The following is a 12,771-nucleotide window of genomic DNA, read 5'->3' as shown; positions in this document are numbered from 1 at the left end:
AGTTAGTAACCGAGTGTTGGTTAAGTAAACAGGATTCCATATACCCATTGCCTCTACTATGTCTTTCATTTGAAATCGAGGACTATAACCGGGTAATGAAGATTATTTTAAGAACTCGATGAAAGGTCATTCTTCATTTGAGTTCGCCTATCGTAAAGTATAAAATTTATTTTAAACTAATCAGTTAATTGCAATAAATACTGTACATAGTTTATATTATAATCAAGTGGTATACCGTAGGGGTTTTATGGTGTGCAAGAATTTCAAAGATTCATTTTTGCATTGGTAAGTTAAGCGAGAATTTACTGGAAATTATCAAAAATTATTGGAATTATCGTGGAATTTCAAAGGATTTATTTTTACTTGGTGGGGATACGCATTAACTTCAATAATGTTAATCTCGCGTAGGCGCGCCGGCTGGAGCAGATGCGAATTTGAAGTTAATTCTATCATATAAGGGTGAAATGATAGGTACTTCACTGGAATGTAAATTGCTCGAATTTCAACCACTTGCGATAAGTAGGAAATAAATAATAAAAACACTTATGTTTTAAGGTAAATTTTCTAGATACAGATAGACAATGATTCAATTTTATCAACAGTGTGTATCCAAAAATAAAGTACCGTTTAGAGATCAGATAAGGGGTTAATAAAACATGAAAATTTTACAAATCATTTGTGACGTGAAAAATATAGTTTTAATAAAAATTAAATTTTGCTTCATTTTACTGCTTTCTATTAAAATACATGCAAATATATAGGCAATAATTAAAGGTAATAATTTTAACCTTCTAATAATGCGTAATTCAGTAGTAAAAATAATTCCTTCGAATTTCATAAGAATTATAGGAATTATTGTGGAATAACAGGAAATATTTGCGACAGAATTCCAAGACATTCCTCGGATTTATGAAAATTTGTCTAAAGGAAAAGGAATTTTTATGGAGTATAGAAGTCATTTCCATGAAAAAAATGTAAGCCGTACATTTTTACGCTAGTGGTTTAGCCCTCGATTTTAACCTAACCTAACCCAACCCTAACCTAAAATAACTTAATCTCATCATCATCATGGACTCGTCAGTCCTAACACTGGTTGGACACGCACCTTCACTCTTTCCTTGCCTTTCCACTTTTACGTCAGTGGATTACCATAGGATCGTCAGCTAAAACCGATTGGACACGCATCTTCACTCTTTCCCCTCCTGGACTAATATTCGCATTTTCCTAAAACTAGAACATCTCACATCTGTAACTATTGGTGAAGACTAATCTAATCTAGATTTACCTCTACTTCTCTTAACTCTTGTTTCTGCTTCAAATTAAAAAATTTATAGTATTTTTGATGCTGTAGATTCTTTTATTGAATCGTTTGGAGTCCCTTTGAGTTGGTTATATTTTTAACAAGACAGACAACATTCCGTCTTTTGTTTTAATAATAAACATAAATAAATTCCCTTGAATCGAAATAGGTAAACTGGCCTAATTATGAACGGCTGCCGAGAAGGAATTTTTAAAGACGCTAATTGTTAGTTGCCTTAATTAAGACTGCAAAAATAGATTACAGGCTCGTATTTGCGTGCAAATGTAGCCGCCTTGGTGTACGAATTAGCACATTAGATTTACTAAATATACCGATTGAATTTAAATGATGACATTAAACCTTTGGCATAAAATAAAACGAATTTGCCTAAATGTGAAAAAGTATTATGTATTTCAAACTGTCTTCAATTTTGCGTCATTTATATAATAATACAAAGGTGTAATATTAGTATAACTACTATTGTTTTATCAATTATATTGACACTATTCGAACCTATTAGAGTTTTACAATTAAATGCTAAAACAGAAGCGTTATTTATCTGTATTTTCGTTAGACTCGAAGGCAGTGACGGCTCGTGATGAAATAATAATGGCGTATGGCTGTTCTGCAAATGTTTAGTCGGCTGTTTTTTTTTTTAATTAATTCAATCCTATGATATACTTCATTGATGCTATAAATTTTTGATAGATATAAACAATTTTTAAATGGAAAAAATATATCTACATATAGGGCTGTCAAACTTGGGACATTTATTTGAGATGAAGATATACTTCATTTACTTTCTCTAGCGATATGTCCCTTCCAATGTCTTGGAGGAAAAAGCTCATTATACTCTCGATTCTTGTTCATTAAACATACTTTTTCATACAGTACCTGCCAAAAGCTTTTTTCAATCATGAATAGTAGTGCGAGTCGAAAACAAGCGTTAAAGCCTTTAATATGTCTTCAAATATAAATAAACATCTCGTTGATATTTTCAGTAGTAAATGGTACGAATAACAGCACATTTGAGATCTGCAATTGTAGTGGATAAAATGGTCAATTTTTCCGTCCAGTACCGTACGGATTGTACGCTCCTCACCGGTTAAGACTTTGGCCGAGAGTTGTCTCCCTCCTTTTCTGGCCTAGTGCTGTTCTTTTCTACTTTGCGCCGGTCAAATTGAAGGTCACATCGCTACAGAAAGTAAACGAAGTATATTAAACACACTAATTAGCTGAGGTGAATGCAGCTCACCGACTTGCGGCTTTATGCCAGTAAATGGTTGCAAACGAGAGCGGTACATAGGCTACCGGAAGAGTGCGCACAGTTGCCGCGTGCTACTTAACTGAATAATATAGGCGGTATCGTGACGAGCTCGTTCAAGGCTCAAACAATTCATTTGATCTGCTACTCAGGACAGGATGATGTATTATTCACTACACGATCCTAATTTCTTAAGATAAAGTAACTTTTGGTGTGTAATAGAGAATGTTGGAAATCTTCTTATTTGATCTGTACTTCGCTATTCCATAAGTCGAAAGTAAAGTAATATATTCCTACGGATGTCATTGCCGTACTCTCTCCTATATACATGTATGAATGTATGTTTACTTATTAAATCTTTTTGTAATGAACATTCCATAAACCATGGGCACCTTTAGGTATAACTATTTGGCCGACACGTTATTAAAGCGACTTATCAATATATTATCTATTTTCTGCAAATGCTATTGGCAAAAACATTTCCTAAAAATTTCATGCTTTTTAATACCCCATGAAGAATGCAAAAATATCAAAAATTTAATTTTATCTCATTGAGTCCATAAAACATAAAAGCCTCGAGGGGCACAGACTTACGATCAACCTACTATGGAAATGGAGATTGGATAAAAGCTCAATTTTCATTATAATACTTTTTAATAAACAAATAGAAGATCTCATAAATAAACATTTTTTTATAATAATCATCATCATTTAGAGATATCCATTTGCAAAGCAATTCAAACTACCTCAAGAATCCGATATTTTTATGAAATTTTCACCTTTAAAATCGTTATTTAAGCAATCCCAACATCCCAATAATTAGGATCTTTTGAGAATGTCCATTGGGCTGATGTTATTGAAGACCCTTTTGATTCGAATGATTTTACTACAATTTATAAAAAATCTATCTGCCGGGGTGTGCTAGCAGAGGTTATCTAAAAAAATTTTTTTTTGAAAAGTTGATTTCAGTATTAAAAATCCCTTAGGTGCTCCTATACTCTAGGGCAGTGATTCCCAACCGGTGGTTCGCGAACCCCTGGGGGTTCGCAGTGTTTGCAGAGGGGGTTCGCGAAAATAATATTGTAATGGCGGATTTTTTAAAACGCCAATAAAATGCCTGTTTGTTAAGAAATCTATAATAAATTTCAATATTTTCGTTTCTTTTTTCCTTATTTGTTTTTCAAAATTACTTCATCAATATCAAAATATATCAACAATTTTATACATTAAAATTTATTCCTCTTATTCAAGTAATCAAATACTATTCTCTTTTTATTACAAACATTTATTTATATTTAAAACATTTTATCAATGTGATTAGTATCATGTTCTGCTTTATATTTAAAATCATTGCAGCAGTTTTCCCTTCTATGTAATATTTTTTTTACAATACAATTGGAAATAAATATCAAATTAAGGCAATTTACTACATTTACATCATTTTAGTCTTATTAATGTTTTATTTAAATATTTCACGATTCAATTATTATGCAATATGAAAAAGTATATATTCTATCAAATTTTATTGCTTTTTTTACCTGTCATTAACGACTACATAGGGGGTTCGTCAAATTTTTTTGGACCTTTCTTTTGGTTCGCGAGGAAAAAAAGGTTGGGAAACACTGCTCTAGGGCTAAGCGGGAATTCACCGTGCCACCCCGCAAACCCGATCATAATAATATCAACGATCATAATAATATCAACGATTCGTCGGAAATCTTTTGCCAATATCCTTATATATTTTATCTTTAATCTTAGAAGAATTTATGTTTTTGTCTACTTCTTTTTTTGCGTTTGTTTCATTTAAAGACTACCTATAGGTACATTCAGAGACACAATGCAATAAAACATAAGACGTTTAAGGGTGGTTTTAATAGTCGGTATAAAAAAAATCTCTAAATGGCCAATGGATTTCCTACTGACATCATAAATTATTGCCTTGAAAAATCTAAAACAGAAAAAAATAAAAAATTCGTGAAATATAGGTACAGTGTCCCAACAGAGCTTTAAATTATTTTCAGAGAAAAACGCGAACTTGAATTAAATTTGATTCATTTGATATGTTACATGTTATCTTATGAGGTTTTGAGGCTTGTAATATCGCATATCGAACTTAAAGAAATTATTAGAAACATCTTGTATCTAATATTTCATCCGCGAACCACATGTGAAACGCACTGAGGAATCCATCATAGCTGATGATGGTTTAAATGTGAATTTCACTTGAAGGGAGTTGGCTGTACCCAGAAATATTAGTTTTCGTTTTATTTTACTTTTTTGATTGATTCCACTAAGGTAAAAGTACCTATGATTAGAAAGGCTCTTTTAGTGAACTAACCGCTCCAGTTCAATTTTAAATCAAGGTACAATTTCGGTTAGTGGCTGATTTCCTCAGATTTACTTACACGCAGACGTGATCCGTATTACATAGAGAGATCTCTACTAGACTAGAAGTGTTGATTGCGCCGTGGGAAGTCAGGTGGCGCATTGCTCCTGTTGGGGTTAATTTTAATTTCGTTAACGTTATTTCAAACATTTGTACTTAGATTTAATTTAATAGGCTAATGAATACTCATATAGTAAAACTCATAATGAGGAATAAGATTTTACGTGTCCACGTGTCCAGTTCCTTCAACTATGAGTTCATAATGCTTGCGATGATTATCTAACATTTTCACAAAATACAATTTTGTTTAATCTTAAGTACCTGTCTTACTAAACTCAACTTTTTTGCTTGTTGTTTGAATAAAATCAAACAAAAAAATATTTATGATTCTATTCAAGTTTTACTATTACTACAACTTTTTCTTTTACATCTTATTTTTAGCGTATAAGTATTTGTTCCTAATCTTAACAGTACTTCTTCCACTTGAAGAAGCCACTGTACGGCGAATTTTGACAAAACAGTGATGAATTATAGAACATTGCTTAGTATTCCGAGTCTTTGTCCGCTTTGATCCTAGTTTTTGTGGTTTCCTTGGGTCATTTAAGAAAATGCTGGGACAGTAACAATATTCCACAGATAATAATCTCACACTTCTCTTCAGTCTTCATTTCATTTGTTTCAACTTTCTCTCTCCGAAACCACCACTATTCCTAAGAGGAGGCTGATGTGCACTTACTGCAAGTGTAACCCAAAGTCCCTGCTCACCCACCAAGATCAGTGACTGGTAGAAATGAAACACACAAAAGCTTTTTTGATACTTAGATTTGGCCTTTTTGTGTACTCATTGACAATGACCCTTTGGTCGAAATAAAGTAGTCAAATTTTATAAAGATTTTAGTGAAAAAACTAATACACCTAAGGGTATCTTTCCTTAAATTTTTAAGTTTACTGAAATATTTGAAACACCACCTCATACGGCTCAATAGTATTAATTTCGTTAATAAAGAAAAGCGTTTTAACTTAAAACCATAAAATTAATTTTCCGTTTTTTAAAAAGTAAAATGTTGGCCTATTGCGTTATATAGATAGATAATTTTGTCTAATTCAAGATATACGCAAAAGAGTTCCCGACTTCATGAATTACGCAGTTATTTCACTAACATTTGCCTGCTTCATTGAATATAGGCAAATAGTTCAGTTATGCTTCAATAACTTCGTCTTTTTCTTTTTCGATCAAGTATTTTTTTAAGGTCCAGTCACTAGGAGTGTGTTGTTTTTTCTTACCGTAACCTAAGCAATCAAGTCACCTAAAGTTGGACTAGGTTAGACTCATAATGTTACAGTAGGAAAAGACAACACTTTCAAATGAGCATTGCCGTGGTTATACTATTTATTTTGCATATAGGAATGTGAACTTTAAAAAAACTTCTTTGATATGCATCGTTTAGTTCCAACGTTGGTAATACCTAATCACGAATGTCACCTAATTTCAAACTCGAAATTTGGTCGACTACAGGGAATTTCTTTCTAACCAATTTTAAATTTGTCTTCCTTTTCTGTTATTACTACTCTAATAAGATGTCACTATTCATTTTTACACTAAACACACTAAACGTTGTTAAGTATTATATGATAAACAGACCTAATTAGTTTAAAACCTACCTGTTTAATTTGCATGATTTCATGTATTTCTGTATTGCTTAGTACATGTATTTCATGAATTAGATAAAATTTTGCCGAGTACACACAATGGGCAAATACACGTATTGAGCTTAATCTTTTCATCTTAACATTTTACATAAGGTGATTTAGAAGTCTAATACATAGGTAAGGGGCCATCCATAAATTACGTCACACGTTAAGGGGGAGGGAGGGGGTCGACGAAGTGTGACATTGTGTGACAAGGGGACGGGAGGGGTCCTAAATTTCGTGACGTCACTTTTTAAAATATTCAAAATCTATGTGTTAAAACACGAATTCAATTATTTCTAGAGGTAAAAATTGCAAAATATGTGACGTTACACTAGGAAGGGGGGAGTCTCATAAATGTGACCAGCTGTGACAAGGACGAAGGAGGATTAAAAAAATCATGAAATTCGTGTTACGTAATTTATGAATGGCCTCTAAGCGTCTCGACACTCAAAACATTATCCTCAGTGACTGACTGTGTTCAGTTTCAGAAAATTCCGTTTAATTTTCTTGTAATTACGGCAAGGTTATTATTATTAATTCCATTTTATACTTATCTTACTATAAAATTAACGATTTTATCTTTTTCTATGTTGCTTCAGCTTGTTAGACTAATTTCTAGAGGTTTTTACCTATTGTTAACAGCTTTGAAATAAAACGTACATGCACTTGTTGATCCCTTTTACGAAAAATGAAAGTAAGGATTTTTATTTTTAGTAGTATTTCCCAAATGCATCATATTTATCCACTTAGTAAGGGAGATCCGCTTTGCCCATTAGGATTTCATCCTCAGGTGCGATGGCCAACAAGATGCAAGCGATGTTTCAGGTAAATTCCCAAATTTTGAAGTAGCTACTAAATTTAAACTTCACGGATATAAATTTTCAGAGATTACAAAGAACACGGTGGCAAAAAGAAGTCTGGAGAAATTTTCCAAAAAGATGATTCCACAGCGTCAACTCCTAATTTAAATGTATGGAATTCATCTAAAATAGAAACAAATAAAAGAAGTTGGGCTTCGAGCTCAAATTTATCCAACGAAGGGGATAAAGCTAGTGATAGGTCAAAAAATAATAATGCTCAGGAATCAGTTTCATGGATTTCCACTCCGGATTTGGTACAGTTACAGGAAGACGCTCAGGCTAATATTCCCACTGTTAGTTTAACTCTTCATAAACGAAAGCAGCAGCCTATAAAAGCATATCGTACAGGTATTTTGTATTTTACTTGTAAAAGTCTATTTGACAAAATTAAAGAAGTTAGGCCCAAACTAGAAGTCAGTTGTTATCCTTATAAAAGCAACTTGCTTGAAACTCTGGTTTTATGACATAGTACCCTTACGAAGAAATACTGTTGAAAAGAATAATTTTTCCAATCATCGAATAATGGCATTAGGTTTACCTTGAAAATATATTACTAAAAATGGATAATTATGCGTCTTTTATTACTAATACTGAATATTGAAAAACTGAAATTCGTTCAGTCGTAAGTCATTTATATTTACCTTGTCAATAAATGTAGATTAGTATAAAAGTTATTACCATTTCATCCTAAATGAAAATTCGGGTGGACTATTTTAAAACACCACCAAGCAGGAAGCTGAAATTTATTGAGAATAATTTCCTTGTTACCTACTTGAATGCATTTTAATTTAATAAGTAACTTTCGTACTTGGCCACTCTTTTATTCAACTCAAGTAGCTGTAAGTGTTATGGATTTTTATCGAGGATATTTACAATATTAATTATTAATTTTGAAATCTGAATTAGTAAACGCAATGTCAGATGCTGTAAATTATTTTCTTGTTCTAGAAATGTTTTGTAATTACACTAAGCTTGTTACAGTGTCTGACAGTGTTCTCAAGGCAGACAAAGCAGTATTTGATAGGAACGATGACTTAGCAACAAGAGCAAAGAGACTGCAAGCAATTAAGGAATCAAATCGAGAAGCAGAAAAGCGAAAGAGGATACAAATTAAAGAAGTGAAAACGACGGGGGATAGTGACTCTTCAAATGATGTACAATTTCTTATTCAAGTAAATAAATGTTGTGTTGTGATATTGTCCTCATGCCTGAATACCAAGCACATCCTAATAAACTAATCCACTGATACAGTTCGCATCCGTGTTTGTCCTTGAAAGTGTAAGTTCAATGTCTTAAACTAATACAGATTTCCAGAATGTGGCAGATTACCATTTCAAGACACAATTTTTAATGTTTAAATCTCAAAACTATGTCGCCCATTTTTTATTATTATTACATTTATTCATCTCATCACCTACTGATAACTTAGCAATCCTATCTACGAAGCACAATTATAAAATAATTTTTGCCTGTCTTTGCATGCTTTGTACATTTTTGCAAATTATTTATTGGCTTTCAATGAAAATTTAAAACTGTTAATAGAATTTGACAAATCTCTTCTAAGTATTCTTTCGAAAATCCAGTTAGCGGAACGTGTTTTTTCGAAACTTTTGATAAAAGAGTTACTTATTCAAATTATTACTGTCATTTTATGGCTAAATCTTTGAATTTTGATCCTATCTATTAGCGTCAGTTGCAAAAACTTTACAAAAACTTTCTTTACAAAGTAGGCGATAAAACCTTGGTTGACGATTATTATTGGTTTAAACTAAAAGATGTTTTTTTTTTTGGCAATTTCAATGCTACTGTCAAAAGGCCCGAAAAGTTTCTAAACTGTTTGACAATTAATAAATATCGACAATTGATATCAAAACCTTGAAAAGAGAATAAATTCAAATAGTGTGGTGTTGCTAGGGATGAAATAGGAAATCCCAGAAACTCGAAACTGAAACATGTACCTACATACGAAACGAAAAAATTGCTTTATTGTTTGACACATTCAATAATGTCCATAATACTATTAGGCGAATTCAAGAAGACTACAAAACGACTTATGGTTTTTAGATGATTTTTAACATAGGCATTATACGGTTTAAGTAATTTGATACGTGAAGTATTCCTTAACATTCGTAGGAATCGTATGAATACCGTTTACCTGCTTTGTAAGGATTTACAGTTTTACATCTTTTCGTGTATTTTTCTGAAAATAAAAATACAAATCACAGAAGGAAATCCCTATTCCTAGTAGTGACATATATTTTCAACATCTATTATGCAAATAAAGTATTTAATGTGACGTCAAAAGTACCAAATTAGATAGTCCGACCATCTGTTAACAATAATATCAAGAAGCAAATTTTTGAATTAATTTTTACCATTATAGATAACCTCAAATTTATGAGAAAACATTGTTGTTGTTGTCACGCCCTCGCCAGGAATTGAACTCGGGTCCCTGTCTTTGTGCACTATTGCTCTACCACTAACCTACGAAAGGCGACGGTAGCAACAACGACGATTTTGCCTAACTACCTTAGTTACAGAATCGTCGAACCAACGTATAATCGTTATTAAAATGAGAATTATAGAAGAATTTTTGTAGGGTTTTCAATACATTAATGTGAATTAATTTTTACCACTACGGATAACCTCAAATGAACAAAAATTCTTCTAAAATTCTCATTGTTAATAATAATTATACATTAATTCGACGAGCCTGACCAACGTTGTGAGGGAAGATCGTCGTTTTTGCTGCTGTCGTCTCTCGTGGTTAAGTAGTAGAGTTATGGTGCGTAAAGCCAAGCACGCGGGTTCGACTTCCGGCGAGAAAACAACAAAGATAATTTTTACTCATTAATTTGAGATTATCTGTAGCGATAAAAGTTAATTAAAAAACGAATTCACTTTGATGTGTTGAAAACCCTACAAACATTCTTCTAAAATTCTCAATAATACGAAAGTTGTGATTTATATCGGAAAAGTAACACAAGCTATTTCTCCATCAGTTTAGAGGACATCCTGACAGACATTTGTCTAGTGGCTTTCTTTTTAGGACGATTCTCGTAGGTCTGCGCTCATCCAGTTATTTTGGAATAATGATTTAAATAGTTGAAAAATTATTAGTGTAAAGTAAAGGTACTTACAAGTCTTGCATTCAAGTTCGTTTCTCTAGGAGCATCGGGTTTCATTATGTGATAAGAAAAGAGATAAGTAGGTCAATAAAATATGAAAGGTTGGGAAAGTTAAAAATAGGGAAGGTCAGAAGGGAAATAAAGAGAAAGAAGATGATGGAAGTAGAGACGAAAAATGGATGTGATAGAGAGAGAGGCAGAGGCCCATGTAGAGTTTAAAAATCAATTAGCAACAGGTGAGGGGATGAAGGAGAGCGAGAATATTATCAGAAAAATAGAAAAGTCAAGATATGTGGTGGCGTTGGAGTAGATTTTGTAGAAGGACTGGAACGACCATTGGGTGCCAAGGTATTTAGAAGGCGTTACATAGGTATTATTTCAAAATTTAGGACTGAAACTGAGTGTAGGTGATGCAGTTATTGGAACAAGAAGGACAGATGATGTAGGATATGCATCAGGGAGCTAGAATATCTAAGAAATATGTTGGGAGGATGTGAGGAAAGTAGAACTTGGGAAGAATGCTATGAGCTGGTAATCGAAGAAGGAGGTGAATTGAATTGACTGAAGGAAATTTTAAGGAATAGGAGGTCGTTACTAGGATAATGAAAGAGTAGGAGAAAAGGAAATGAAATGAGTTACAAAGAAGAGTATAATACAGTGAAAGAAAAAGTTAATTAGGCTAAGATATAGAATATAAGAAATAGCTTGTGTTAAGTTAGCAAAATGTAGGATGTTTGGCAGTATGAAGGCAGGGGAGAGGATCTACATTTAGTTAATTATTGTTGTCAATAATTTTTAGTTTAAAATAAGCCTATATAAATTAAATAAAAGGTTTTGATAAAAGGAAAACGAATCATGGAAATAAAACTGCATAACATGTATTTTCGTTGAACGGAGATTCGATTATTAATGTTTTTAATCATTTTGAAAAGTAAAAGGCAAAGCGTTAACGTTTGGTACTGTTCAGTGTGCTCTATTACCTTTGTTTTCAAAATCCGTATTCGTTTCCCACCCTCTTTCTTTCTGTCTTTTGTTTAAAGATATTCAATTGTAAAGTATTATTCCAATGTTATTACTTCCTGAATTTCATTTCATTGTTTCCCCGTCATTTAATTAAACATAATTCCGGTGTGCTGAATAAAAAAATTGTAAATGACCAAGAAACATCATGTTTATATTCCACAAGTGGTAATCTTCCCTTTATTCCAGAAAATCTCTAGCGACACCTCTGACATTAAAATATTAACTTAATGTCTTTTTTTAACATAATTTTTGACAAAATTAACTGTCTTAACGTTTTAAATGTAAAGTTCTTGTAGAAAGGATAGTTAAAAGTAAAGTTCATATTTATTGCTGATAGGTTAAAACAACATCTATTAAAGACGATATTGACGACGATATTGTAAGTAATGCAGGTACAGAAACGACGGATACAACATTAGTGAATGACAGTGCAGACAATGAATTGCAAGAACAAATTGAAAGTCTTAAACAAGAACTGGAAAGCACGAAGACCAAATGTGAAAGGTTAGAGAGGGAAAAAAGTGACCTTCTTCTAAGAAGACTGGCTGCTATGGAAACATCAACTAGTAAAACAACCGCAAGCGAGGTAGCCGTAGAATACATCTATTTCTTTTTGGTTTAACAAAACTTAGGTAATTCTGTAGGTGCTCAAACTTCAACAGAAATGTAATGAACTTCAGAGCCAGCTGGAGGATATGAAAGACGATAGAAGGAGTTTAAATTTCAGAGTAAAAGAGTTGGAAGAGGAGCTAAAGCTAAGACCAACGGCCCAAGCTGCTCAGAAAGCAATGGATGAATTACGATCTAAACTCTTGGCGGCGGAAACATTGTGTGAAGAATTAATGGACGAAAATGAGGATATGAAGAAAGAACTACGAGATCTTGAAGAAGAAATGGAAGAAATGCAAGATAATTTTAGGTTGTAAAATTTAAGGAAAACCTAATTAAAATTAAGAATAATAGTTAAAGAGAACCAAATAAGCTAATAATTGCAGATTATCTGTCAACCTCAGTTTTTCTCCAAACTTTATAGCTTTTTCAGATGATTGCTATCAAAAGTTTGTAAAAAATAATTCAGAGTTGAGTACATAAACTGATATATATATATATATATATAT

The 12,771-nt window shown here is 32.5% G+C and overlaps 1 protein-coding gene across 4 annotated transcripts in view; it reads left to right on the top strand.

Moving 5' to 3' along the window:
- LOC108739782 (myosin heavy chain, cardiac muscle isoform) overlaps positions 1–12,771 on the top strand; it is a 39,538-nt gene that overhangs the window by 11,599 nt on the left and 15,168 nt on the right. For 2 of the 4 annotated variants that reach the window (XM_025975716.1, XM_025975714.1), the window contains exons 2-6: positions 7,357–7,467; positions 7,528–7,850; positions 8,484–8,674; positions 11,991–12,239; positions 12,298–12,572. In XM_025975716.1, the coding sequence (XP_025831501.1) occupies positions 7,370–7,467; positions 7,528–7,850; positions 8,484–8,674; positions 11,991–12,239; positions 12,298–12,572 (1,136 nt within the window). In that variant the 5' untranslated portion in view covers positions 7,357–7,369. The remainder of the gene's footprint in view (positions 1–7,356; positions 7,468–7,527; positions 7,851–8,483; positions 8,675–11,990; positions 12,240–12,297; positions 12,573–12,771) is intronic. The other 2 variants (XM_025975715.1, XM_025975717.1) reach the window with 2 other exon arrangements.

This window comes from Agrilus planipennis, unplaced genomic scaffold, assembly GCF_000699045.2.
Source record: "Agrilus planipennis isolate EAB-ADULT unplaced genomic scaffold, Apla_2.0 scaffold164, whole genome shotgun sequence".
Classification (NCBI taxonomy): Eukaryota; Metazoa; Arthropoda; class Insecta; order Coleoptera; family Buprestidae; genus Agrilus; species Agrilus planipennis.
Note: the sequence above shows the minus strand (reverse complement) of the source record. Positions and strands in the feature narration are given on the sequence as shown.